Source organism: Phycomyces blakesleeanus (assembly GCF_001638985.1).
Source record: "Phycomyces blakesleeanus NRRL 1555(-) unplaced genomic scaffold PHYBLscaffold_33, whole genome shotgun sequence".
In the NCBI taxonomy this organism is placed as follows: Eukaryota; Fungi; Mucoromycota; class Mucoromycetes; order Mucorales; family Phycomycetaceae; genus Phycomyces; species Phycomyces blakesleeanus.
In genome coordinates, this window is record NW_017265163.1 from 377,558 (window position 1) to 403,198 (window position 25,641).

Sequence of the window (25,641 nt, forward strand, 5' to 3'; positions counted from 1 at the left end):
GAAAGAGAAAGAGATAAATAAAGGCAAAGGAGACAAGAATGTATATAGCGGCAAAGCAAGGCTCGATAATATCGTGTTATATTTTATTGACGTTAATTTAGAAGACGAGTGCGGCACCCTTGGTCTTCTTGTCACCACCCAACTCGAAGTGCTTGCAACGCTTGATGGAGAGCTGCATCTTGTACTTGCAGGCAGTGCACTCAAGACGGAGGACGATCTTCTTGGTGGTCTTGGCTTTCTTGTGGAAGACGGGCTTGGTCTGACCACCATAACCGGACTGCTTACGGTCGTAACGTCTCTTACCCTGGGCGAAGAGGGAAGCCTTACCGGCCTTGTACTGGGTAACCTTGTGGGGAGTGTGCTTCTTGCACTTACCGCCCTTGCAGAAGGTGTTTCTGGTCTTGGGGATGTTGACCTAAAGACATGTCAGTTCTCTATTGGACGTCTGGTTCTGGCTTGTTGAAGTTGGGTGTGGATGGATGGATGGATGGATGGGTGGTTATGTTGAGTGCTACTCACCATGGTTTAATCGAAGTAAGCCAAAAGAGAGGGAGTCTATCAAATGAGATGCCGCCTGGTTAACTACCTTCCCTTCCGGAGAGCACGGTGAGAGAGCCCTTGCTCAATTTGAACAGCCGACATTGATGTGACTTTAGCAACCTTAACGTCTTCCACTCCCCCCAAAAAAAAATATTTCTTTTTTCGATAGTCTTCTTGAACTGTCTATTTTATTATTGTTTTCACTTGTTTTTTTCTTTTCTTTCTCTTTATTTTACTATTATTATTGTTACTATAGTTTAACTATGAATTTCAATCACAATTCTGGTTGACGTGCTGCCAAATCAGCCTCATTAGCCAACAATGCAGCATCCCAGTAGTGTTCTACATGCCATTTAGATAGTTCTTCACGAGCCATCTTTTCACTCTCAAACGAACGCCAAGTGAACTTTTTGAATGCCTTATTTTTTACCTGTCCCTCCCACACCAAATAACATGCATTCTCCTCAGTCTCATCAACATCCATTGCCTCCAGTGGTCCATTCTTTGGTGGTGGCATATCGTTCCAATCAATTCGACGAAGCATCAACTTTTTGTATGCCTTGATACCCTTGGGTCCTCCTTCAACAATCACAAGGTTACACTTTGGATGTACAATCACCATACCGGATAATTGATTTTGTTGTGCATTCAATTCGATTTTGTAGCGAAGTTTAGGATGTGAACATTTTTTCACTCTATCATTCAACCGACGTTAGCATCAAGACCATTTTTTTTTAAAAAAAGAAATAATTATTGGATCAACTTACTTGAATACAGCAACCTCATTACTTATCTTTTGATCATTCTTGAGCTTGTTGGCAATCTTTGCTCGTCTTTCGGCAGGTGTCAATTTACGTTGCTCATTGGCTGTTTCGTGCTGTTTCTGTCTCAACTCCATCTCCTTGCGCACCTTAGCTTCAATCTTTGTGGGATCCTGTATTGCCTCATCACCGAGTACTCTCATCAAATTGCTAATCTTGACTAATCCAACTATTAGTTGACAGTTCCTTCCTTCTTTAAAAACTTACCCTTTGGTGGATCAGGAGGAAGTAAGCCGAGACGAATCTTATCTTGCTTCTCTTTCTGTGTTTCCTGGCGCTGCTGTCTTCGCAACTTCTTGCGCTCTTTCTTAGTGAGCATCAGAGAACGACTGACAGCTGGGCCCGTGAGTTCACTTGGTGGTTTAATGGGGATAGGATGATGAACATAGAGAGTAACCAATGCACCAAGGGAATCTGGATTCACAGGCTGAGTATCTAGATCACTGTATGTTTTGTTGGGCATAAAGGGAGCATCCCACCACTCAATAGCTGGTGGAGGCTCTTTCTGAAAACAGTATCAGACACCCACAATAACTGTATATATATATATATGTATTTATAGATATGTATACAAACACTTCAAATAAAACCCTCTTTTTTTTGTTTCTTACCTTGATGGCTTTATCGGAAATATCCAATTCAACTTCCATGCCTGCCTTTTTGACATTCTCAGAAATCTCTTGTTTCAATTTTTCCAATTGTGCTTTTGCTCTCTCCTGGTTGGCTTGTTGGATGTATTTTCCAGGTCTAACAAACTTTAGCGACCGTGCTCTACGTGAAACTGGGGCAGTCTTGGCAATCAAGGAAGGATCAAAATAAGGATTCTTTGTGGGGTCAGTGAGTTCTTCCGGTGGAGACTCAAGTTTCAGAACCTTGAGCTCTTTTTTCGGTGCAGCAGGGCGTGGGGCAGGCTAATTATACAAGATATTAAGTAAACATTTGATTTAAATCATATATATATGTACGTACTTTTGCTAATGCATTCTCACGCTTGGGTATGATGCCTCTGTCCAGCATGGCCTTCAAATCAAGATTACCAGACTCATCCAAAGCTACCTGAGGTCCATTTCCCCGTGTATCCACTACTGGGGTAACGCCACGAGCCTACAAAGTATATATATATATATATATAATTAAGTTTTGTTCTTCAGTACAATTAAACACCGCGTCGAGGAATTCAAGCAAGACGGATCGTCTTGATTCCAATAATTATTCCTTTCATTTTCTCTGCTCAATCATTCTTTTCTTATGTTTACCGCTGATGCAGGAGCATTTCCCATCCGAGCTTTTGTCTCGGCGATTCTCTTTTTAAGCTCTAACAAATTTAGTCCACCCGTGCTTGCTTCTGGTACAGGCTGAGGTATGTTTACTGGCAAAGGTGGTGGTCTCCATGAGCTTATACTATTTGGTACAGATACTGGAACTTTTGGTCGTGGTGGTGGTGCAGCTTTGGTTTGTGCGGCGGCCTTGCTCTGAAAAGAAGCCATCTTGGCTAGTACTTCGGCACGTCGCGCCGCAATCAGCTCGGCCATCTGTAAAACAATAATAATAACATAAAAGAAGGAAGGAGCATTGTTAACACTTTTTTTTCTAGAAAAAAAATATGCCTCATTAATGACCTGCCTTTTGCTGATCTGACATTGTGATGGAGTCAATGTGTCCTTTCTGAGACACAAAAAAAAGATAGCTTTTTGTGGCCTGGCTTTGTGTGAGAGCTCGTCTGATTGATAAAGACAACGTCACGATCATGTCTGTGACAGTCACACATAGCATTTGGTTTTGCATTTCAAGAAAGATGTAACTGAAATTTGTGTAAGAGTCAGATTTATTTACCGTTTATACTTCGGACACGATACTTTAGTAAAAACTCATATTTTCATATATGATAATAAAATAATAATAATTTTCTAATAAAATTTTGAAGTATAGGCCTTTCGTTGTTGTCTATTAGTTTTTTTTCTAGCTACATAAAAATATGTACCACCTTCTAATATATACTGAATTTTCACTGTACATTTGAAAACAAAAACAGATTTAGGAATTAAAGTAGGTAACATCTTACAAAGGTCTAAAGTTTTCATGCAATACCACTGAATTTTATAAAAAGAAAAAAATAAAGTTAGAAGCTCCTAGTAAAATCCACTTAAATCCAAGAAACCCCATACATTTTTTTTTCTTTAATTTGTATATCATTTACGGTGGATAATTTTAGGATTTGATTTATTTGAATTCTGCTTGACCTTTTGCAATTTAAGCTGTAGATATGTAATCCGGTGTAGCTTTAAAATACAAAGAATTATAAGGGGGACTCAATGACTTATTTTAAAAATGTTCTACTGCTATTATTATGCCAATTATTTAACTTACAAGCACCTACAAAGATAATGAACACTTCTTCTATTATGAATGCACAGGCGTAAGATTATATCAAATATCTAGAAATTTAAATATATTGAGTTGTGCCTTTTTGTTTTGTTCTGTGGACTCTGGCTGTATTCTTGCCTACGATGAATTGTTTGTCTTGTTATATACATTTTACTTTCTCGTTACTATTCTTTTGATTTGATTTCAAGTATTCGTTGTCGGTATTAATAATGAGCTGTGTATCATTAGCAGGTCCAGATTTTACATCTTTCCAGTATTAGAGTTTATGTTGGTGGGGGCCATCTACCATAAGCACTATGTCTTAATAAATGTTAAAACGGATACTAATATTTACTCAATTAAAAGTGTTAACAGCCAAATTACTTAACCATTTTCTGAAGGGTTTGTGTGTTATTCAATTGAAGGTTTTCATAACCTGGGTTACAGATCATTTTAATTAATAAACAACTGTAGATTACATGTCACATTTTTATCTTCTTTAAAAAAAGTGATAGGATTTCCGTAGATTGTACGACACTTTATTTTATTTATTTCTTGCGACATCGTTAGGGCAAAAGGTGTATAATGATTAGCAGAACGCATGACGTCATGAGCATTGGTGTAAGCTAACTATGACTAGCTGTAAAATGTAGAAAGTAAACAATCTTCACAACCATTCCATAATGAGCTTCCTCGAAAGCTTGAAATTTGAACCAGCTTGTTTGCTTGATCTCGATGTAATCGATCACCTTGAACAAACTTCGTACCACCCTGATGAGGCTGCCACACGCGAAAAACTTAAAAATCGCATTGAATATGCTGCCCACAGTGGCCCAGAATTATTTCTAGTCGCCAAAGACAAAGAAACCATTGTTGGCTTTGTATGCACCACACTCTCGCGTTCTGATCTTCTCACCGAGGAATCAATGGATGTTCACGATCCCGAAGGAAAAACCGTATGTCTTCACAGCGTCTGCGTTGCCCCTGAATATCGCAAGCGCGGTGTCGCCACACATCTTTTGAACACTTGGATTGGTATCCTCCGTCACCACAATGAGCTCCAGACCCCTAAGAAATATGAGCGTGTTGCTATCCTCAGCCGTCCTAACCTTTTGTCTCTTTATGGTTCTGTTGGATTCAAAAACCTTGGAAAGAGTGAGGTAGTTCATGGCCCTGAGCCTTGGTACGACTGCATTCTGGAGCTTTAATATTTAATTCAATATATAAAACAAAAATAATATAATATAATATAATATAATATCAAGTAAAAGAAAGTAAAATAAAACAAAACAAATTCAAGTCGAATTATTCGCTATCACTGTTTTTATCACTGTCGCTTGAGTGAAGATTAGTACCGTCCAGTACACCTGCAACCAAGTCACGGAAGAGTCCCATTGTAGGGAAGAGAGAATTTGTGTACTCCATATCATACCAATAGTTGATTGCAATAACGCCTTGGTCACCATTTTGAAGAACATGATGGAACCAGAGAGCTACAATTTTTTAAAAGAAAAATATACACGAGGAGAAAAAAAATGTAATAATTAGAGGATGTAGTATTTAAAAAGAGTAAAAACTTTGTAACTTGTTATACTTTACCTGGTAGATAAAGCATATCTCCTTCCTGTACAGTAATTATCAAGGGTTTGGCATGTCTGAAACGCGGAAATCTGGTGTAATCCGGTGAGAGAGGATCGACTGGGATCCATGGTGTCTTAGTGGGAGGATGTATAGGGACCAACTCTAGGCTTCCGGTCGTAGAGTTTGGTTCATAAACAGCACCGGGATATATGGATTCTAGTTTAATGATTTGAGGTAAAAACATCGTTCGTTTATATATGTATTAACTGATATATATTCTTATAAAACAAGAGTGGATATGTAATACTTACCATGCATACAATAGTACTCGGAAGGTGGAAAGAGTACAAACGTCTTTTCACCACGAATCACAGCATAACAATTCTCATAAGGGTCCTTGTGAAGTGAGGTAGTGCTTCCACTATCACCAAACCAGAAATTAACTGCGTCTGGTTGCTTGCCTTTAAACCACAGATATACATGAGTACTTGATTAATACAAGAATGGTTAAACGCATAGGATGCAAAACTAGTAAGAATAGTAAATTACCAAGGGCTTCGCTGCACCAGTCAATATGCGGTGCTACATCTTTCTCTAGAGGTGAAAACTCTGCTGGTAAACTTCCATTCTGTAGAGATATATAATGCTTGTTTGGGCTATTCTCTTTGCCTTCTATGGTGTCAATAAATCTATCGAAAGGCATGACCTTTTCATAAGGCATAGCAAAATACTCTTTCCCGGTGATTTTATCAAGAGTCACTGCATCTGCGTATCTAATGTACCCACCGACCCACAGATACGCATAAATACACGCAGATATAAAAGTAAAAGCAAAAAGATGAAAGCTTGAGTCAGTCTTCTAGTGATAAGCTTTGAATATCAATGTCTACCCGTTAGGGGTGACTATTCAATAAAAAAATAATGAATTATTGTGTCTCAAATCAAAATTGCCAGATCAAGAAACTTACTCGCAACAGTAATAGGTACTTTGCCCATAGTTGAACGCAGGTATTGGTTGGTCCATTTGGTCCGAGCCGGCCAGTCATCAAATGCCCCTTTACATAATAAACAATTTTTTTATAAAAAAAATTGGTCCAAAAATGCGAAAGAGGAGGAACAGTTGTTTGTTACCTTTGATAATAGCGGGACGATTGGGATGTACGCTGGTCCGTAAGAACTCTAGTGGAGTAGGTGGTTTTTGGTAGACATGCACATAACTACCGCACATTTCTACAGTGCAAAACAATATACACATGTTGATATAAAGTTGTAATATATGAACATTCGCCTTTCATACGTTTACCTTGATACTCCTTGACATATCTCACAAAGCTTTCTTCTATAGTTGGTTGCATTATCGGAGAGTGAGGAATGAGGAGGGAAAGGAGTGCGGCCCATCAAATAGAAATTGGTATCGGGTCCGGGAGCTTTTTGACCTCAGACATGACTTGTCTGCCAAGCCACGAATGGCAAGCAACACACACAACAGTGCTGACCGGGCAATCCACCATTCTGTCTCTTTCCCTTTCACCGTTAATCTCATCGTTTCATCATGGTAAGAACAAGCTACTGATGAAGCATTAAATCGACGTGTGAATAGATGGATGGATGGATGAACTAATATTTGGATGTGCATTTTTTAGGGCTGCGTTAGAACCAAGACTGTCAAGAAGGCTTCCCGTGTCTTGATCGAGAAGTACTACCCCCGTCTCACTCTCGACTTCCAGACCAACAAGAGAATCCTTGACGAGGTTGCCATCATCCAGTCCAAGCGCCTCCGCAACAAGATTGCCGGTTTCACCACCCACTTGATGAAGCGCATTTCCAAGGGTCCCGTCCGCGGTATTTCCTTCAAGTTGCAGGAGGAGGAGCGTGAGCGCAAGGATAACTACGTTCCCGAGTTCTCTGCCCTCGATACCTCCGTCATTGAGGTCGACCCCGAGACCGAGGTAACTATCGAAGAAGAATTAGAAAACCGAAAAGTTTGTGTGGTTATGTATACGTGTGCGAGACTTTGGCTGTCGTGCGGAAGCATGAAAACTTGGTTATTTTTTGTTTGGCCTTTTGTCCCAAACTATCAAATCTTTTTTGTTTTTTGTTTCTTTTATCAGCTTTTGCGATCTCTTTCTATATTTATGTATTTGTTGCTTTTGCTTGCTTCATAAATGAAATGAAATGAAAAGAAGATGGGGCAATGGTCAAACAAAAAAAACAATACCTATTTTCTTTCTGTGCGCGCGGTGGATCTTTCGATGGCCATACTATATCACATTGACTTGAAGGTGTCAAGATTCCGCCGCGCACAACACAACCTTAACACCATTTTTCTTTACTCTACTTTTAGGAATTGCTCAAGTCTCTCAACTTCGAGAACCTTGCTGGTGTCCGCGTTACCAACCCCATTGCCAACGTTGACTTCAAGCCCCGTCGTCGCGACCAGGCTCGTGGTCCCCGTAAGCCCCGTGCTGAGGGTGCTGAGGTCCAGGCTTAAAGCTCTTTCATTATTTGGGATTTCGAGTCCTTGATCTTCGGGTTCCAATTAACCCAATAAAATGTTCATAGCCGAATCTTTGATTTTTTTTTACATATTTTACTGCATATGTCTATTTTTTAAAGTGATGTAAAGAAATGTAATAGAAATATTTTGATGGCTGTTATTTAGTAATTATAAAATCCGAGTATCCGGATTATAGGCAGGAAGCTACTGGTTTCACAACATGTGTATCGGTTCTGTGTCTGTATCTTGATAATTCACACATGTCTTCCGAGAACGGGATGAACGGAATGTAATCTGAAGGGAAAGAATAGATTATGGTATATCGAGTTGGGCAATTTGAACAATTGAATTATAGCACTGAAAGTTAAATTTGAGTTTGTATTGAAAGTAGAAATAAGCTATTAAGTCATATATATATTATATATTGTGGGCCTATTGTTCTTGCCTTTAGTAACTATTTATCTATATATGTATATATATCTATATGTGTGTGTACTTGTGTACGTATATTTGTAATTGTACCCTTTTAAAACAATTCTTGTTGGACTTAGCTATGATCGTTCACTGGGTTAAATGTACCTCCAGTAAAGAATATCTTTCACTGCGCTTCATTTACCATTCCCGGAGATAAAAAATAAACGAGTTTACTATGAAGCGATGTTTCAATCGGCTTATCTTTGGAAATATTGAGGTACTTTGTACACTTGCTTCTGTTAGTATTTAACATGGGCCATATAATCATACTTGCCAATACAGAGTCGAGATCATTGGATACATGGCCTGATGATGGGCCTAATACAAAATAGAAAATGATAAATTTAGAGCCATTTATACTGGATAAGTTTTAGGTTTACACCAAAGGGGGTTTCTTTTGAATGTCATGTGATTCAATACGTTTATCCAGTATATATAGTACTTGGATAAATAATTCTGTTTCTTCTTTGAATATATAGATCAGATATTCTGATCATTTATTCTTAAAGAGGTACAATATCTTGAAGTACAAAAAGATAACAGATTTTGACTATCGCGATTGATAAGACCATACCCTGTCCCATTTGTGGTACACAAAATCAGCTGAACCAGCCAAAGCGCATAACGGTCTCAAAAATATCCAGTGAAATAAAGCTGTCAGCAAAACCTATAATTCGTACTAGGTGTATATCTGCAATATCATTGGCCAGAGAGGGTATCACAGCCGACAGCAAACCAACAGTATATGCAGAGCCAAAATAAGAAATATAACCAAATTCTGCTTATAAAAACCACTTCGCTCTGTTTATCCATTATCCACACTTCTTTTTCTCACAATGACTTTTACAATTGAGCCTATTAAACCTACTGCCGCCCAGTTTGGCGTTGACTTTGGTGCCATGATCAATGACCTTGACTTGGAGAAATTGACTGGTAAAATAATTTCTTTATTTCTTTATTTTATTTCTTTATTTTATTTTATATTATATTAACCCCCCCTCTATCTAAACATTATCTGATAGACCATGATTTTGCCAAGCTTGAGGAAGCTGTTTATACTTATCAAGTCGTTGTAATCCGTAACCAGAGCCATCTCACTCCTGAAACACAGTATAAAATCACAAAGATGTTTGACCCTGCAATGGATACTTATGGCCACGGTGGAATGCACCGCGCAAAGGCCTCTGTGATCGCCAGAGACTTGTCCCCTCTTCCCAAAGTACCACAAGTGCAACTATTGGGCAATGGTCTGATCAAGAACTACCAGGGAATTTCCGAGAAGTTGCTTGTTCATCCCAACCATCGCGTCTTTCACCAAACACAACTGAGTACTGAGGAAGAAGCAGCCGGTAAGACCCGATTCTACAGATGGCACATGGATGCCGCTCTTTACAGACTCAACCCACCAAAGGTTACCTCTCTCTTTGGATTTAAGAACCCCGTAAGTATAAAAGCTTTGTGATAAAGAGAACAATATATGTATATAATTACTTGCGCGCTAACAAGACTATATGCATTCTTTTTTTTTCTTATTTAGGGTACTCGTCGTCAAACACTTCAATACGACGATGGGTCCAACTCTGAGATTGATGTTCAGTTGGGTACCACTGCTTGTAAGTTAATAAAAGAAAATGATCAAGTTGCTCTCAAGATTCTAAACATGAAACTGTATCGAATAGTCATCTCCGGACAAAGAGCATTCGAGATCTTGTCCCCTGAATTAAAAGACTTTTGCTTCCGCACAAAGGTCCAATATGCCCCTCATCCCTATCTCTGGATGTCCAAGGCTCGATCCCGTTCAACTGGTCTTGGTATGGTTTCTGAAGGCAAGGAACTCTCTGTTGATGAACTCCCTCCTATTGACGAGAAGGATATCAAGATCTACCCCATGGTAATTTAACACAAAGCAAAAAAATATATATCGCAAAATCAAATTCTTACGACCTGCTGCGTATAGTTGTGGAAAAACCCTGTTACAAACAAGATCCATCTTCAAGTCCACCCCTCGGCTGTACAGGATCTTATTACAGATGGAAAGCGAGTGGGTGATTTGACCAAGGTTCGCGAGATCCTTTGGAATATCCAGCGTCCTTCAATTAACCCCGAGAACGTCTATGCTCACGAGTGGAAGGATGGCGATCTGGTTATCTTCCACAACCGTGGTGTACTCCACAGTGTTGTAGGCTGTTTGACACCTGATGATATCCGTATCTTCCAACAGTGCAACATGGCAAGTTCTGATGAACCTATTCCAGTAACCAAGGAAGATTTTGCACCCTATGCTACAGTCAAGGCTTAAAAATACTTCTCCCCAAGAAAAATAAATAATCTCCCTCCAATTACTTGTAAAACTTCTTCCTTTTTTTTCATATACCATTTCCAATTCAATAACAACACAAACTCATATATAAAATAAATAAATAAGAAAGCAATAAAAATAAATTCAAATAAATAGACGTAAATTAAACTCCTTTGGGTATAACTACGGTGATTGTATCTGCAGATTGTCCCCACTGTACTCGCTTATTTACAAATACAGCATACCAGGTAGTCAGAGCAATAAACGACAGAATACAGCCAGCCAGTGACATGAGCACATCTATTCATTGATAACCTCTCCTTGTTCTTAGTCAAGGTACCCCTTTTTTGTTTGTTTTTTTTTTGTTTATTATTTTTATGTGTATATATTCTTTATTATAATTCCACGCAGACTTTCTTGGTTTCTTACACTTTCGAAGGGCAGGTGGAGCTGTTGATTTGCGACACATGGTGAAAAAGTACATGACATTTACCAGCCAGAGGAAAGGGAGAAAGGCAAACCCACCATAGAACATCTTTTTGCTAATGGTTATTAGCTCATCATTGCTCATCTTGTCTAGCTTTGGCATCTTGAATTTTATATATATATATATATACAGGCGTATTCTTTTGAATTGAGAAAAAAAATACAATAGAAAAATGAAGGAATAGTAATTATACCTTTATTTTGTATTTGCACAGCAATTGTAGCTTTTCATTTGTCAATATTTTAGATGTCCGAGACTTATAGTAGTAACCGTTTTTCGATACACATTTTTTATTCGATCTCTTACCAATACAAAAAAGGGCATTGGCCTCCTTTTTTTCCTTTGGATCACATAAATATCTACTCTTCCATACGGCTTTATTATGTCTATCTATGTAGTCTATCTACATTCATAATGATTATTTCTATTACTAATACTGCTGATGTACTGTTGAAAGAATTAATTTATTCTAATGGGAAGTTGTGGAGTGTAGTCACTAAAATCGTGTCCTGATTAGTTTTTCCTCTATTGCTAATATTCATAGAGGGTTGCCAATTGAGCACTGCGCCTAGTATTCTACAATTAGACTGCCAACTGTGTAGGATCAAGTATAGTTATTACTGTTAATTATTATTATTTTTTATTGAAAATCGGGGTCTACGTCAGAAACAATTATAATATAAAAAAAAAAGACTTGTAATTTTAATGGCCTTGTCATTTTGACACGTAGCGGTCGAAAGGTGGAGGAAGTCAAAATTAGCGGAACCCAAATTCATCTGCCTGTAATTATATACACACACATACACGCACTAATTAGCCTCAGGGGCAAAATGAAAAGAGTGAACAAGCCAATTATATATATATATATATATACAGATATTTCCCTTTTGACTTGCTCTTCTTCCTTTTCCTTTTCTAAAAAAAAAGAAAAACTTCAATTTAAATTATGGAAAGCACCAAGGAAGCTGGGCTCTTCATTGCATATGGAGCCCTCATGTCAATGGCTCTCGTTCCCATCTATGTGGGTTCTATCGCCTCTCTCAAGACAATGAAACGACCCGAAAACGCACAGAAGTCCAAGAAATCTCTCTCTCCTCTCGATGACTCGGATGATGAAGATGTTGGTGCAGACACACTTACAACCAACGATGCTTTGATGTTCCCCATCATCGCTTCCGGTGTTCTCTTTTCGCTTTACATGATGTATCGTTATTTGGACGAACGTTACCTGAACTACGGTATTACCGCCTATTTCTCAATTGTTGGTTGTGCAGCCATGACAAAAACAGGTTTGATGGTAGCAAAGGCTGTAACTCCCCTCAGCCTCTTGAAGAATGTTGACAAGTATAAGGTTTCTTTGAGCAAGGGAGGAAAACGTAAGTTAATAAAATATCCCCGCATTTTTATGTGTTGATCCCAATGCTATATTGATTCTAACGGTGTATGTGTGTGTGTGTGTGTGTGCGTGTGTTTGTTCATTAGGCTTGAACCATCTCAGCTTCACTGTGGTCCACATTGGTCTTGCTGTCCTTTCTATTTTAATGACCATCTACTATGGCATCACAAAGAACTGGGTGGCTTCCAATCTTTTTGGTCTTTCTTTCTCAGTCAATGCTCTTACCTTGTTGTCCCTGGGATCATTCACCACCGGCATGAGCCTTTTGGCTGGTCTGTTCTTTTATGATATCTTTTGGGTGTTTGGCACAGATGTCATGGTGAGTGTTGCCAAGAACTTTGATGCCCCTATCAAGGTACTCTGGCCCAGAGATGCCATCGCCTACTTCCTGGGTGATCCTACCGCCATTGGATTCACTATGCTTGGATTAGGTGATATTGTTATTCCTGGTAAGAATATAGTTTCTCTTGGTATAGAATATCAGTGCACGACAAGATTATAATGAGTTGTACGCAGTTAATAAATACTAAAATATCTTGTTTGTACTTTATTATTGTTATTTCTTGTCTCTAGGTGCTTTTGTTGCTCTTTGCCTCCATTTTGATCGCCACATGGCCTGGAAGCGTAATCCCGTCGGTGATTTCCGTTCCACTGATTTCCCCAAGCCATACTTCATTGCCTGCTTCGTAGCTTACATTGCCGGTCTGGCAACCACCATGGCTGTCATGCATATTTTCCATGCTGCTCAGCCTGCCCTGCTTTACCTTTCACCTGCCTGTATCATTTCTGCTTTACTGACTGCTGCTGTACGTGGTGAAATCAAAGAACTCTTTAGCTTCTCGGACGAAGAGACTGAAGAAGAGAAGGAAAAGAAGTCAAAGACCAAGGAAGTCAAGGAGGCCAAGGAAGAAAAGAAAGAGGAAGAGAAAACAACTGTTGTAGAGACTGTTGAAATTGAAACCGACAGTGTTAGTGAGATGAACGTTGTAGTATCAGAGTCTGAAGAGGAAACTGTTGTTGTTAAGTCTCCAAAGTCCGGAGGAAAGAAGAAGAAGGGAGGAAAGAGAAAGTAAAAAAAAAAGTTAGACGAGTGCTTGGTTTTCATTCACTTCATTTTTCACTTATCTATCTATCTTTATATCTCTCATTGCATTTGTTACATAAATCTTCTCAGATAAAGGGTCCATTTTCACCTTCATACTCTTACTGTATAATTGGTTATATTGTGTTGAATGTATTACAATTGAAGAATTGTTTATACAAGCTTCTTTTTACTTTATTTTATTTTATTTTATTTTTGCCTAAACTGCAACATTATTACGTCGATGAAGAGGAAGATGTCTCTGACTTGATCATTCGCTCCACTCTAAGTCTGTCTTCTTCTTCTTTAGCCATTTCCTTGGCAATAGTTTTTGCTTCTGATGCAGCTAGCATTTGATCTACGGAACCAATGGTGAGAAATGTAAAGTTCAGGAAAAAATAAAACAAAACAAAACAATAACAACAAGGATGACAAAAATAGACGTACAGTAATTGCTCTTGATCAACAAAAGCTCCATCGCACCACCAAGTCCAACACCCAGTCCGAATATCTTGCCATAGAATTGTACCAAACTCATGTTCAGAGATGTAGATGAGAGAGATGTGACTGTACAACAAACCTGGTGTTGTTTACAGTTCATCACTTTGGGGGAGTTCTGGGTTAGTTACTTGGACCCTTGGTAGTTCATATTTTGCACGTCATGCTACCACACACACACACACATATATATATATACATATATACATATATATATGTTCAAATAATTATTTATTTAAGTTGTAAAAAGAACAAGTACAAATAGAGTATCATAAAGTAGAGTTTTCAGAAACAGACTCCTCTAGCACTTCTCGGGTCTCTCTTGCGCGAGCCTCTCTAATCGTATCACGTTTTTGACGTTCTTTTTCTCGAGAATCCTGAAGTCTACGATATTTACTTGTCTTGATAAACTTTGGAACTGAGTCAGACGCCATAAGTCTGCAAATGTGCTCGTCCACTCGATCAAACCACTTGAGCATCATTCGCAGACTCTGAGAAGCACTAGATGTGGATATGAGAATGGTTGGTTTGATCTGTCCAGGCATGTAAGTGGGCACAACCGTCACTACCGACGATACAAGTCGTGCCATCTCCTGTCTAAGAGAATGCTCGACGTTGAGTTCAGAAGGTGCACTAGGAGCAAGATAGGTGACCCAAATGTTATACGCGTCTTCGACCAAGTCTTTCTGATTCTGTGATGGTAATGCTGGGCTTTGACTACGGCATTTTCGTTTGAGAGACTCATAATCAATCCAGAAATCCAGATTCTCCTCACAGAAGTTAGCCCTGAGAAAATCTTTAAAGAGTGATCGACATTGGGGATCATCAAGAATTAGACGAAGACGTGCCAGATTGCCTTCTTTATGATCAATAATTGTTGCTGTCAATATCGAAGATTTCTGAACGGGAATTCCAATAGATGTCATTGTAGGGAGAGGAGCAGCAGCACCAGAAGCAACAGCTGGGGGATGAATGGACGAAGAAGTAGTGTGAGTGATGACTACAGACTCGGGATCTTGAGAAAGGATTTCTCGCAGGGAAGTTGGCTGACTTTCTGTATCGGGATCCACTAGGAGTTTACTGGAGATTGACTGAAGCGAAAGTGATTTTGATAGTTTGCTAATGGTTTCCAGCCCTTCTTTATTTTTGCTTTTTTCTGCCTCTTCTTTTTTTACGTGCGAGTCTTTATTTTTTGATTCAGACTCGATGCTCAGAGACTTCTCATTGAGGATCTGCTTGCCTTTGTCGGTTACAAGCAAAAGTGTCGCTTTGGAGACCTTGATGAATGCACCTGATAAACGGTGATCCTGGAATTCAAGCCAGCCATATCGTATAAATGAATTGGCAATGACTTCAGCTTCGTCGCGTGAAGATACGGTGCTGTAGTCTACTAACCAATCACAACACATCTGAGACGAAAATACGGTACGGATTGTGTTGGCTGTTTTAGGTATAATCTCACGGCGACTCTTGGAAAGTGTCAGGAGGTAATTGCTCAGTAATTGGACCCGGGAGTCCTCGGCACAAGTTTGGAGAGACATATTAAAAGGGGCGGCTGATTGGCCAGACGAAGAAGTAGTAGAACTTGATGATACGGATGAATTTGAAGAGGTGCTTGAAGTGGTTTTTGGTGGTACTGGAGAACTGTGGTTTCCTGGCTGATCCAGCTCCCCTTCGAGCGGTAAGAGGGAAAGCATGACTCGAAACACAATCGATAGATTTTGTCGACTAAGAATGAGTTCATCATCTTCTGCTTGTCTTTCTAACCGCACGAGTTGAATGGGATCCAATTGCCCAAAGTGCTTGCGCATTGATGTCATATCAGCTCCTGTACGTACACAAAAGTCTTGAAGCACACATAGTCCTTTGGGAGTTAGTTGCCAGAGTCCTTTTTCTCTAAATACTCGATTGTGACTATCTACGGCATTTTCTATAAGATGGCAGGTGTGAAACTGCTGGCAAAGTGCCTTGGCCATATCGCGTGCCATGTTGAATGTAGTTGTGGTTGTGGTCCAGAGTTGCTTTGTGGTGTCATTTGGATCTGAGGCGCGCTGGGTGTGTGAAAAACGAAGAGAACCAAGAGCTTGAAGAGCATCCTCAGATGAGAATGTGTTTGTGTAGTTTCTGAACAGGTAGCGATGGTTGTCAATTGGAATTTGGACAATCAATGCGCTGAATAGATCATGAATATCCTGTAAGAACCTTTTGTAAGTAACAAAAAATAAAATAAAAAATATCTTCTAACTCTAGTTCGTCTTTCTTTCATTCTTTCATTATCTTGTTTTTTTTTTATCTTGAACAAAGTTTTACCTTTAGAAACGGTCGGCCATCCATAGTAAACTTCATCATAGAAGTATATGCTTGCTGAGATATATTTGAGTGCATTATATAAAATTAAATAAATAGAAAGATGAAAGAAATCGACGGAATTTGGTTTGTATTGGTTTTTAGACATATGCTTATATACAGGTTATAGGGTGGAATGGTGATAGGACACCTATAAAAGGAGGAAATGAACGAGAAGATATCACATAAGATTTCTTTCTTTCAATGCTCAATATATATATATAAAGGGGGGAGGAGAAAATACGTTGTTAAGGCCAGTTAAATGATAAGTCACAGTTGGTAAGGTAAGATAGGGTAAGTTTGGTAGGGAGGGCGAGCACAGTCAGCTCCCCCGTGCTGACAAGAATAGAAAGCGATAATATATTTGCTTGTAAATAATAATAATAACAATAATGTTACATAAAGATCATTGTCGGTTCAAGAATTGAATTATTGCGCTTTGACTTTTAAGTCTTTTAAGAGGTGCTAAGTTCCGAGTAAAGGCGAACAATGACAGGCTGCAGGGCATGTTTGTTATTTTCTTCTGATACTCAAATGAAAATGTGCAAAGGCACATGTACAAAGAGGTTTTTATTTTTTATTTGCTTGCATGAAAAAAAAAGTATGTATAACTATATCCAAGTAGTACAAGCCCCATTACAACCCCTTGTACGTTCCAAATGAACACAAAGAGAAGCATGATAGTATTGGTACTTGTAAACTTAATTGTCTATTGCCCGTCAGATCAAGGGGTGGTAGGTGAGGGATGGAGAGCGTTCTCATTTTACTTATCTAACAAGAAGTTGGTTGCCTTCTCGAGGTCCTGGTCATAACGGTCCAGCGCGTCCTTTGCTTCCTTCTCAGCGAAGCCCATCTTCATCAGCTCTTCTTTATGGCTCAAGGGCTTCTGCACAACCGGGCTTGCTGAAAAGGCATCTTCGAATCCGTCTTTCACGGCGTTTTTTGTTCCAGTTGTATCTGTAGTGGGTTGAACACCGAAGATGGAATCCCACTCCTCTGGCTCCTTTGCCTTGAAGTCTGACGAGTCAAAGCTAAACTTGTTTTTCGACTCGTTAGACTCCCCTTTTTTATCCTTTTGTGAGTCAAAATCAGCAAAAGCATCCTCAAAGTCATCAAAGTCGTGCTCGTTTGCCTTTGCCTCAACAATCTTGGCATCTGACAGGTCTCCAACCATAAATGCGCTATCAAAATCATCATCATAATTATCGCCACCAAAAGAAGAGCTTATACGTTTGTTGTTCGAAGGTGTAGGCGCGGTTGGTGCAGCGGTACCAAAGGCATCATCAAATGAATCACCGAAGTTGAGCGAAGCCATGTTTTCGGTTACTTTATCTTCGGTTGTTGGTGGTGGTACTTGAGCTGTCAAGTTCTTCTCCTCCTTTATCTCTCCTGCAGAAGTAGTGGGTGGCGGTGGGGGTGGACGTGACTTTTTGGTGGGTGGCCCCGGAATTGCTCTTGATCCCTGACCTTCCAAATTTTGTTGGGATTTTGCTTGAGGAGGAGGAGGAGGGGCAGTACGAGTATTCTTTGGGGCAGTAGCAGCTGGAGCTGTATTGTCACCCGTCATTGGTGATGCACCAAATGGATCCAAGTCTTGGCCTTTGCGGACTTCTTCGTTTTCAGATTCTTCACTCTCTGAAGCTTCTTCGGCTTCACTTTGCTCTGACTCAGAAGAATATTCTTCCACATATTTTGATCCGGCTGCTGCCAAATCGCCAAATACATCGTCAAAGTCAACGGCTTCCGAAGGGGTTTCGGGTTCTCGTGGTACAGAAGAAAAGTCAAACGATCTGTTGTTTTGGTCAGGACTTGTTGCCACAGATGATGAGGGACTATCACGTTCAAAGGAAAAGAGGGATGGTGCATCTTGAGCAGGCAGATGCATTCTAGGCTCCTCGCGGGGGGTTTCTACCGCTGCCTCTATTTTTGCCTCTGTCTCTCCCTCCTTTGATGCCACGTTTTTGGCAGCCTTTGCTCGCAATCGGTCAAGTTTATTAGTCAACTTGAGGGTTTCTTCCTGAATTGCATGCACTTGTCGTCTCAGTCCCTCACTTTCGGCACGTCCGTCATTGAGTGAATTCTTGAGCTGTTCAATGTTTTTGTTGGCGTCATCGAGCTCTTTTTGAGCTTCATCGTGGGATTGTTTTACGCTGATCCATCCAGGTTCTTCTTCTTTTATTATTGCCTGGAGAGAGTCCAGTGCCTCTTGCTCAGTGCCCTGAGCTTCCCTTATTTGCGTTGTGTGTTCGATAGTTTCCTTTTTCTGTCCCAATAGCTGGGTCAATGATTGCTCAGCATTAACCTTTTGTTGCTTCACGTCTTCGGTGGCTTGCTTGAGAGAGAAAATCTGGTTCTGGAGTTGATTAACCTGGTTTGTTTCTTCCGTTAATTGTTCGTCATTTCCAAAGTCACCCAGCAAATCTTGATCCTCTGTAATAATATATGTGATAAATATTTTACGTTCTTGTTACTGTTACGGTTGTTCTTCTTGCTATATATGAATATATTTACCTTGAACAGGTTGGAATGGGTCAACAGCAGCTGGTGCTGGCGCTGACATATTTGGTACTTCTAAAGAGGTTTGTCGCTGGGCTCCAGGGAATTGTGGCACACTAGGGCTAGGAGGTATCAAGGTCGATGGGAGGGTTGGTGGCAAAGGATCACCCCGGAGGCGTTTGTGTATTAAATGCATCGCAATAGCGAACTCATCGCGAGTCAATTGACCGGATCTCTGCGTGTCAGCTATGTCCCATATGTGAGCCAGGTCAGCATCAGGCAGCTGCGAGTTTTTGAAGAATTCGACGGCTTCCTTTCCCTGCAATACACCTGCATGGCGAACATCCAGCTTGTCAAAGAATGCGTCAGATTGGGTTTTTTCTTGAGCAGTAACATCCCAGGGGGTAGGTTGTGTGGTGGCTGCAAAGGCCATGTTTCCGAGCGAGTCGATGGTTCTTGCTCTCTGTGGAGGGGTCATTGCTGCTGCCATTTGTCGAGCCACGGGTGTACTTGGTGCAAAGCTCTGTACAGGAGAAGACATGTATCCCTCTGTTCTTAATGAACCTACAATTGGTGCCTGTGACCCGGCAGCCGAACTGTAAACCTGAGGAGGCAATTGAGCTGGTAAGGTAGTCAATGAACCATCCATAAGTTTTGCGACGTAGTGCATTGCAATCGCAAATTCGGTTGCGTTCAAGCTTCCTGACTTGCGTACATCTGCAAGATTCCTATTGTTGTTATTATTGTTATTATGAGAAAGAAGGAAGAAAGGAAGAATTGAAGGGGTAGGGGTAGGGAAGAGAAGGAGTGGTTTGGTTATTACCATATTTGCCCTAAAACATCAGTTGGAAGCTTGGACTTTACAAGAATGTTGCGTGCTGTTTCTGCATCCATGGTGCCTCTAACTGTATCTTGAGCACGGAATATCGAAATGTATTTTTCCCGTTCGGCTGGCTTTATGGTGTCTACGTTGGAATTTACGGATGTCTGCTTCTGCACAACAGGGCTAGGAGGTACACTGAGCTTGATACCTTCGAATTGAGGTAAAGGAACGGCTATATATATATATATATGTTGTTGTTGTAACAATAAAATTATTTGGTAAATATATATATATATATATAATATTGTGATTTTTTTATTGGTATATTGGTGAACTTACGTGTTGCAAAGATGGGGTCACTAACTTCTCTGCCATGTTGTGCACATGCAATCAATTTAAGGGCAATGGAGAATGTTTCTGGTGTGAGATATCCCAAGTTGTCCTTGTCTGCAGCTTCCCAGATCTAATGGTATCAAAGTTAATAATGACTGAAATAATAATATAAATGACGAAAATAATAATAATAAATAGTAATAGAAGCTCTTCTTCTTTTTGTTCTTATTCTGAATCTCGTCTAATGTTCTTACTTCAGATAATATCTGATGAGGTACACCTGAGGTGGCAAAAAACCTAACGGCTTCTTGACCAGTAATAATGCCTGGGTTGCTAACGCTAATAATATTGAAGAGCTGGCCATATGCGAGTTTTTCTTTTGGCGTTAAAAGGGATTCCCAAGAAGTAGATGACATTTGAGTATTTTAATGGGTAATAAAGATCGGGTTATTGGTTGAAGGTGATATTATAAGGTATATTCCTCACTCCCCCCCTCCCTCTCACTCACTTTTCCTTCGTCCCCCCCAAAAAAGAAGAAAAGATTGTTTCTTATTGGGTATAAATTAACCTCTTACGAGCGCAAAAAAAAATCGTGAAGGAAACCCAACCTTGCTCAGCATGGGTGATTGCTTGATAGGCATTCTTGCCACTCTAAGTGGTTTTCCAAATAAAGAAATATGACGCTGCTGAGTTACTGAGCTGGAGTACGAGAAAGAGGCACAATGAACTTTTTCGTGACCACTACACGCATTGTTGGTGCAAAATAAGCAGCGTTTTTTTTTTAATTATTTCTCCAACTCGGTAACTTACACCCTAAATTAAAACAATGTACATACACAGAATATGGTGAATTGATAATCTGTTTCAAGAGCAACAATCAATTATATATTCATATTCATTTATATATTAAACATTAGTATGAATAAACCGTAAATTCGGTAAATTCATTTGTGGAGTCTACAATATGTGGGTAAGTAGGAGTGGGCAATAAAATAAGCAGCGATGATACCTCAGTATTCTTTTAATTCAAAACCAAAGGAGAACAAGAGATATATACTTCTCAAAATGTTTTTATTATGAAAGATATATATACATATATATATATATGAAATTATACATTATGAAATATACATAAATGTGCCACATTAAATTCAAATAACCATGAAAGCTTTAAAAACTGGAAAGGTTTCACAAATATTCACTTCATCGCGTATCACCAAATTGGGAGTAGCAGTTCGCGTTTAAACGCGAACTTTCGCGTCTCTATATATTTCTGTCTTTAAAAAAAAAAAAAAGGCTGTCCTATTTCTTGTCTGTTTGCTGTCAGACCAGACAAGAGACCTCTTTAGTCTTTCTGTCTTTCTGTCTGTCTGTCTTTTTCTTTTTTCTTTTTTTTTACTATTTGCCCTGTACATTATTATTATTATTATTTCAAAAAGAAAAGGCAAACTTGTAAAATAATACATTCTTTTATACATACACATACACACAAAAAGAAGAAATTCATTCTTTCTAAGCGCATCAACCCTATATTTTAATTACAGTCGTAATTGATTGTACCATTATTATCATGTCGGCCATGGATACCTCGGACGATGAGCAGTTCTTCATCAGCAGCCCTATTCCCACCACTGCAGCCACACCTAATGTAGCAACACCAAAGACCCCATCTAAACCTTACGATCTATCTGATTCCGAAGACGATGACAATCTTGACACAAACAGCAGACTCGATAGCTTGAATATCTCTAGCACTTTAAAAAACATGCTCCGTTACTCAAACTTTAATGCCGTTGACGATGATGACGATGACGATGAAGACGACAATATCAAAAAATATGATAACTCGTTGTTTGCCACACCTTCTATTTTGAAAACTCCAGGTGCTCTTGAAAGCCTGATTCCCAAAAAAGATGCAGCTCAACCAAATCGACGATTGACTAAAAAGACTTTTGGAACAAAATCACTCCTTGCAGATAAATCTTTTGATAAATCTTTAAATAATGATGATAATGAGAATGAAAATGAGAATGATAATAAAAGCGATAATAATGATAACCAAAGACCGCAAAAAATAAAAAAGACCAGAAAGAAAAAATCCGTTTTACCAAAAAAAAAGTCTGGAAATGCTGAATTCAAAGCTATTCTCGCAAAAGTTATGCAAAATAATGCGTCGAGTTCAGGAACAGAATCTGAAGGAGAAAAGGAGGCAAAGGCTCTACTTGAGAAAAAGGCCGTTCCGAACCTTAAAAAGAAAGCCAGGACACTGAAACCTAAAAAGAAAACTCCAGAGCAAGCTGAAAAAGAACAATCTCAAAAGTTGAAGAAGGCGGTTGAAAAGAGACTCGCCAAAGGAAAAATGAAAGCAGTACAAGACAATCAAGATAACTCACACGCAAACGCGGTTGAAGATGAAGATGAAGATGGATCATTGTTTATCTCTACAGAACCTGGACAAGTCGAACCTCTGGATTCTATTATGAAACTTTTGAAAAAGAAGCCAAACAAGGCAAACAATGAACAGCTAGAACCCGACCTCCCACATACCGCAGGAGCATCAAATTTTCTGTTTCTCGATAGCGATGATGATGAAAGTGAAAATGAAAATGAAAATAAAAGACGATCGGGCCAAAAGAAAAAGAGTCTTTCCAAGAAAGCAATTCTGGAAATGCGTCGTGAGGCTGAACGATCCCACAGATCTATTGAAGTTAAACTTCAACCAAAATTCAAAAAGAAGACATTTTCCAGTTTCTTTGACTTGATTGATAATCAATCAAAAAATCAATCTCGGTTGGATGAAAGGTAAACACTTTATATAATACAATATGTGATACTAACTTGCTCTTTAAAATATAGTATCGGACAAGATAGCCTTAAAGAAAAAGAATCAAATCTTACCCCCAATTCCACCAAATTACCAAACCACCGAGAACCTCAAAATACTTACAGTGACAGTGACAGCGATCTTGAAATCATCGGTGGACCCAAATCAACACCCAACCACCTGCTTCTTTCACCTCAAAGGAACCCTGTTTCAACCATGGCTTGGTCGCCTGTCCACAACTCTCGTACAACCCACCGAGATTTAAATAAACAGCTCCAAGAACGTATCGCGAGAGAGATGCTGGAACGTCGAAAGCAAATGGAAGAAAAGGCTCGTGCACGTGGATCATACACAAGTCCAGAAGAAAGAGCAAAACAGATATTAGAGAGAGAGAGAGAAGCGGCAAGGATCAAAATGGAAGTTGATAAACACTTTATGAAAAATACCGGTGCGAATAATGAAAGAGACGAAGACGAAGATGAAAATGACGGAGATTACGAAGAAGAAGGAGAAGAAGGCGATAAGAAACTGAGAGACGGTTATGCAGTTGACGAAGATATGGATGAAATTCAATATTCAGGCGAAGAGGAAGAAGAAGAAGATGATGATGAGGAGGAGGAGGAAGGGAGAAACGGCGACGTCGAGGGCGACGACGGTGATGATGAGAATGAACTAGACGAAGACGCTGTAGGGATAAGCAAGAATACAAGAACGACTGGCTTTGATGCTGCAAACTCTTCTGACGAAGAAGAGAGTGTATTGCCCAATAGAAATAGAAAAAGAAGACGAAACAACAAAAATATTCTTATGGACGATGATGAAGTTCAGGAACAAATTACAGCGCCAAAAAAGCCAGAGCCAAAGAATTCTATTACAAACTTTTTTAATAACCAAAAGGTAATGTTATGTATTTATATATTTTCTAATTAGTCAAATAATTAAACAATTGGCTTTCTTTTCTAGACAAAAACGGCTTTGTCTTCTGATGCTGCAGATACTGAAGGTCTGGACAAAGATTTGTCCAAGGGTGCTACTAAACCCCTTTCTCGTTTGGTTAAACGCACTATTGAACTGGATTCAAGTGATACCGAAATGAATATCGAACAAGAGAATGAAGACGATGAAGATAGTAATGAGCAGAACATAGCTATTTTCAAACCCAAAAAGATTGTGCCTAAGAGCACATTATCCGCAAAGGGGCCAAAAGAAAAGAGCGAATACGTTGAAGAAGAAGCTCAAGAAAGTGAAGATGAGTTCTATGGTCAGGGCGGTCCAGAAGCAGACGAGAATGATGAGAATCTGGATGAGTATGAACAAGATGGACTTTTGGTCGAGCGTAATGAAGAAACCGATCAAATGGACGAAGCAACATTGAGAGCTGTTTTCAAGTATGTGAAATTATGTGAAATATAAATCAGGACAGAGTATTGATATATTCTTAATAGCAAAGACATGGAGGAAAGAGACAAAAACATGACTCAGCGCTTGATGAATGACATTACAGGAGGTGGTCTAAGAAGAAGACTTGCTGCTAAAGAAGCTGGTTTGATGCTAGAAGATTATGACTTTTATGACGATGATGATATGGATCTTGTGGCTATTCGTCGAGCAGCTTCTGCAAAACGACGCAAGATGCTTCAAGAAGGAGGGAATCAACTAGAAGCACTTGGTATGGATTATTATGCTTTTCTTTTTCTTTCTCTCTCTCTCTTTATATACATATATATATATATATAATTTGGTTAAAAGGAATTTCTTTTTATTAATGAACTGGTTTTTTTTTCTTTAAAACTTGTGTTTTGTAGCCAAGGATCCAAAAACTGCTGCATTTGCCAAAGCAGCTATGCCGTTATTAAAGGACGAAGAGATGCTTCTGCTCAGCGATGGAGAAGAAGAAGAGCCTGAAGAACCGAAAAAGGACAAGAAAACTAATCATTTGGGATCAGAAGATGAGGAATCAGAAGACGAGGAGACCAATGAGGACAAGAATGTGGATGTCATTGAAGGAGAATATGATGGAAATGAACTTTTTAGAGCCAAAGTAAGATATGAAATCAATATATATATACTCTAAAATTCACTAATTATTTATTTATTTATTATTATTAGCGTGCCAATATATTGGCCACATCAGGGTTCTCAGAAGGACTTGGTGATAACGACGATTTGTTCTTGAACAGAGGTTATGGTGGATCTAAAGATGATGTTGACGACTGGACTGTTCGTTTTTCAGCACAAGTTCAGATTGAGACGAAACGGTCTGGAGTTAATGCAATAGAAGTAACTGACCGAACAAAGTCTTTATTCAAGAACCCGAGCAAATTAGAAAAGTTCCATGGCTTACTATCTGAAGCCAATGGTGTGATTGGTGGTTCTTCTGATACAGGAGGGCGAAAAGGTTTTGGTGCTCCTCAACAGAAAGAGAGGGTAATTTCTTTTAATATATATTTATATCAAGATGAGAAGAAAGAGTTGATTTAACCAAAATTTATCATTGTTATCTTTATATATCTTGTAGGGCTTTGTTAACACCTTGGGGCCTACAAAAGATGAGTCTGCCAAACCGCAAGAAAAGAGAAAGAAACGACTCTTGGGTATCTTGGGACGTGCTGGATCTTTTACATAGGTTTTAAATATATTAGAATGATATATTTATTTATCCAGTGTTCGTTTGTATGTATGTATGATTTATCTTTCTTTTTTTTTTCTTTTTTTTTTTGAAAAAAAAAAAAGAATATATTATATATTATAATTAATTAATAAAAATAATGTTTATACCAT

The 25,641-nt window shown here is 39.1% G+C and overlaps 11 protein-coding genes across 11 annotated transcripts; 4 read left to right on the plus strand and 7 right to left on the minus strand.

Annotated features, from left to right (window-relative positions):
* Positions 1-44: 44 nt before the first annotated feature.
* On the minus strand, positions 45-539 carry PHYBLDRAFT_160541 (hypothetical protein). The gene is made up of 2 exons (XM_018434196.1): positions 520-539; positions 45-415 (listed from the first exon to the last, which is right to left on the minus strand). Exons 1-2 carry the CDS (start codon positions 520-522, stop codon positions 98-100), a joined length of 321 nt encoding a protein of 106 aa, XP_018284905.1. The 5' UTR covers positions 523-539; the 3' UTR covers positions 45-97.
* Positions 540-862: 323 nt separating this feature from the next.
* Positions 863-2,194, minus strand: PHYBLDRAFT_98551 (hypothetical protein; the record flags this gene model as incomplete). The annotated part of the gene is made up of 4 exons (XM_018444055.1): positions 863-1,235; positions 1,308-1,521; positions 1,569-1,866; positions 1,973-2,194. Coding segments are annotated over 4 exons (1,107 nt in total), but the record flags the coding sequence as incomplete, so codon positions are not given.
* Positions 2,195-4,310: 2,116 nt separating this feature from the next.
* PHYBLDRAFT_189208 (hypothetical protein) lies at positions 4,311-5,061 on the plus strand (the record flags this gene model as incomplete). The annotated part of the gene is made up of 2 exons (XM_018439620.1): positions 4,311-4,346; positions 4,379-5,061. The coding sequence occupies 2 exons, from the start codon at positions 4,311-4,313 to the stop codon at positions 4,931-4,933; spliced, it is 591 nt and encodes a 196-aa protein (XP_018284907.1). The 3' UTR covers positions 4,934-5,061.
* On the minus strand, positions 5,031-6,661 carry PHYBLDRAFT_174888 (hypothetical protein; the record flags this gene model as incomplete). Its single annotated transcript, XM_018437365.1, has 8 exons — positions 5,031-5,218; positions 5,325-5,522; positions 5,618-5,767; positions 5,856-6,079; positions 6,197-6,209; positions 6,275-6,361; positions 6,438-6,536; positions 6,610-6,661. The coding sequence occupies 8 exons, from the start codon at positions 6,659-6,661 to the stop codon at positions 5,031-5,033; spliced, it is 1,011 nt and encodes a 336-aa protein (XP_018284908.1).
* Positions 6,662-6,836: 175 nt separating this feature from the next.
* On the plus strand, positions 6,837-8,003 carry PHYBLDRAFT_33625 (hypothetical protein). The gene is made up of 3 exons (XM_018440015.1): positions 6,837-6,861; positions 6,950-7,255; positions 7,651-8,003. Exons 1-3 carry the CDS (start codon positions 6,859-6,861, stop codon positions 7,795-7,797), a joined length of 456 nt encoding a protein of 151 aa, XP_018284909.1. The 5' UTR covers positions 6,837-6,858; the 3' UTR covers positions 7,798-8,003.
* A 1,131-nt stretch (positions 8,004-9,134) lies between these two features.
* PHYBLDRAFT_128417 (hypothetical protein) lies at positions 9,135-10,710 on the plus strand. Its single transcript, XM_018429218.1, has 5 exons — positions 9,135-9,210; positions 9,300-9,718; positions 9,815-9,890; positions 9,957-10,168; positions 10,235-10,710. The coding sequence occupies exons 1-5, from the start codon at positions 9,177-9,179 to the stop codon at positions 10,574-10,576; spliced, it is 1,083 nt and encodes a 360-aa protein (XP_018284910.1). The 5' UTR covers positions 9,135-9,176; the 3' UTR covers positions 10,577-10,710.
* Positions 10,711-10,739: 29 nt separating this feature from the next.
* PHYBLDRAFT_152135 (hypothetical protein) lies at positions 10,740-11,165 on the minus strand (the record flags this gene model as incomplete). Its single annotated transcript, XM_018432845.1, has 2 exons — positions 10,740-10,876; positions 11,006-11,165. 2 exons carry the CDS (start codon positions 11,163-11,165, stop codon positions 10,740-10,742), a joined length of 297 nt encoding a protein of 98 aa, XP_018284911.1.
* Positions 11,166-12,033: 868 nt separating this feature from the next.
* On the plus strand, positions 12,034-13,373 carry PHYBLDRAFT_89550 (hypothetical protein; the record flags this gene model as incomplete). The annotated part of the gene is made up of 3 exons (XM_018443721.1): positions 12,034-12,439; positions 12,546-12,908; positions 13,033-13,373. Coding segments are annotated over 3 exons (1,110 nt in total), but the record flags the coding sequence as incomplete, so codon positions are not given.
* A 403-nt stretch (positions 13,374-13,776) lies between these two features.
* PHYBLDRAFT_152137 (hypothetical protein) lies at positions 13,777-14,078 on the minus strand (the record flags this gene model as incomplete). The annotated part of the gene is made up of 2 exons (XM_018432846.1): positions 13,777-13,898; positions 13,988-14,078. 2 exons carry the CDS (start codon positions 14,076-14,078, stop codon positions 13,777-13,779), a joined length of 213 nt encoding a protein of 70 aa, XP_018284913.1.
* Positions 14,079-14,307: 229 nt separating this feature from the next.
* PHYBLDRAFT_24773 (hypothetical protein) lies at positions 14,308-16,387 on the minus strand (the record flags this gene model as incomplete). The annotated part of the gene is made up of 4 exons (XM_018439854.1): positions 14,308-14,918; positions 15,120-15,505; positions 15,608-16,230; positions 16,349-16,387. The coding sequence occupies 4 exons, from the start codon at positions 16,385-16,387 to the stop codon at positions 14,308-14,310; spliced, it is 1,659 nt and encodes a 552-aa protein (XP_018284914.1).
* Positions 16,388-19,001: 2,614 nt separating this feature from the next.
* PHYBLDRAFT_128422 (hypothetical protein) lies at positions 19,002-20,481 on the minus strand (the record flags this gene model as incomplete). Its single annotated transcript, XM_018429219.1, has 5 exons — positions 20,291-20,481; positions 20,043-20,166; positions 19,704-19,935; positions 19,485-19,608; positions 19,002-19,427 (listed from the first exon to the last, which is right to left on the minus strand). Coding segments are annotated over exons 1-5 (1,068 nt in total), but the record flags the coding sequence as incomplete, so codon positions are not given.
* Between the last annotated feature and the right edge of the window lie 5,160 nt (positions 20,482-25,641).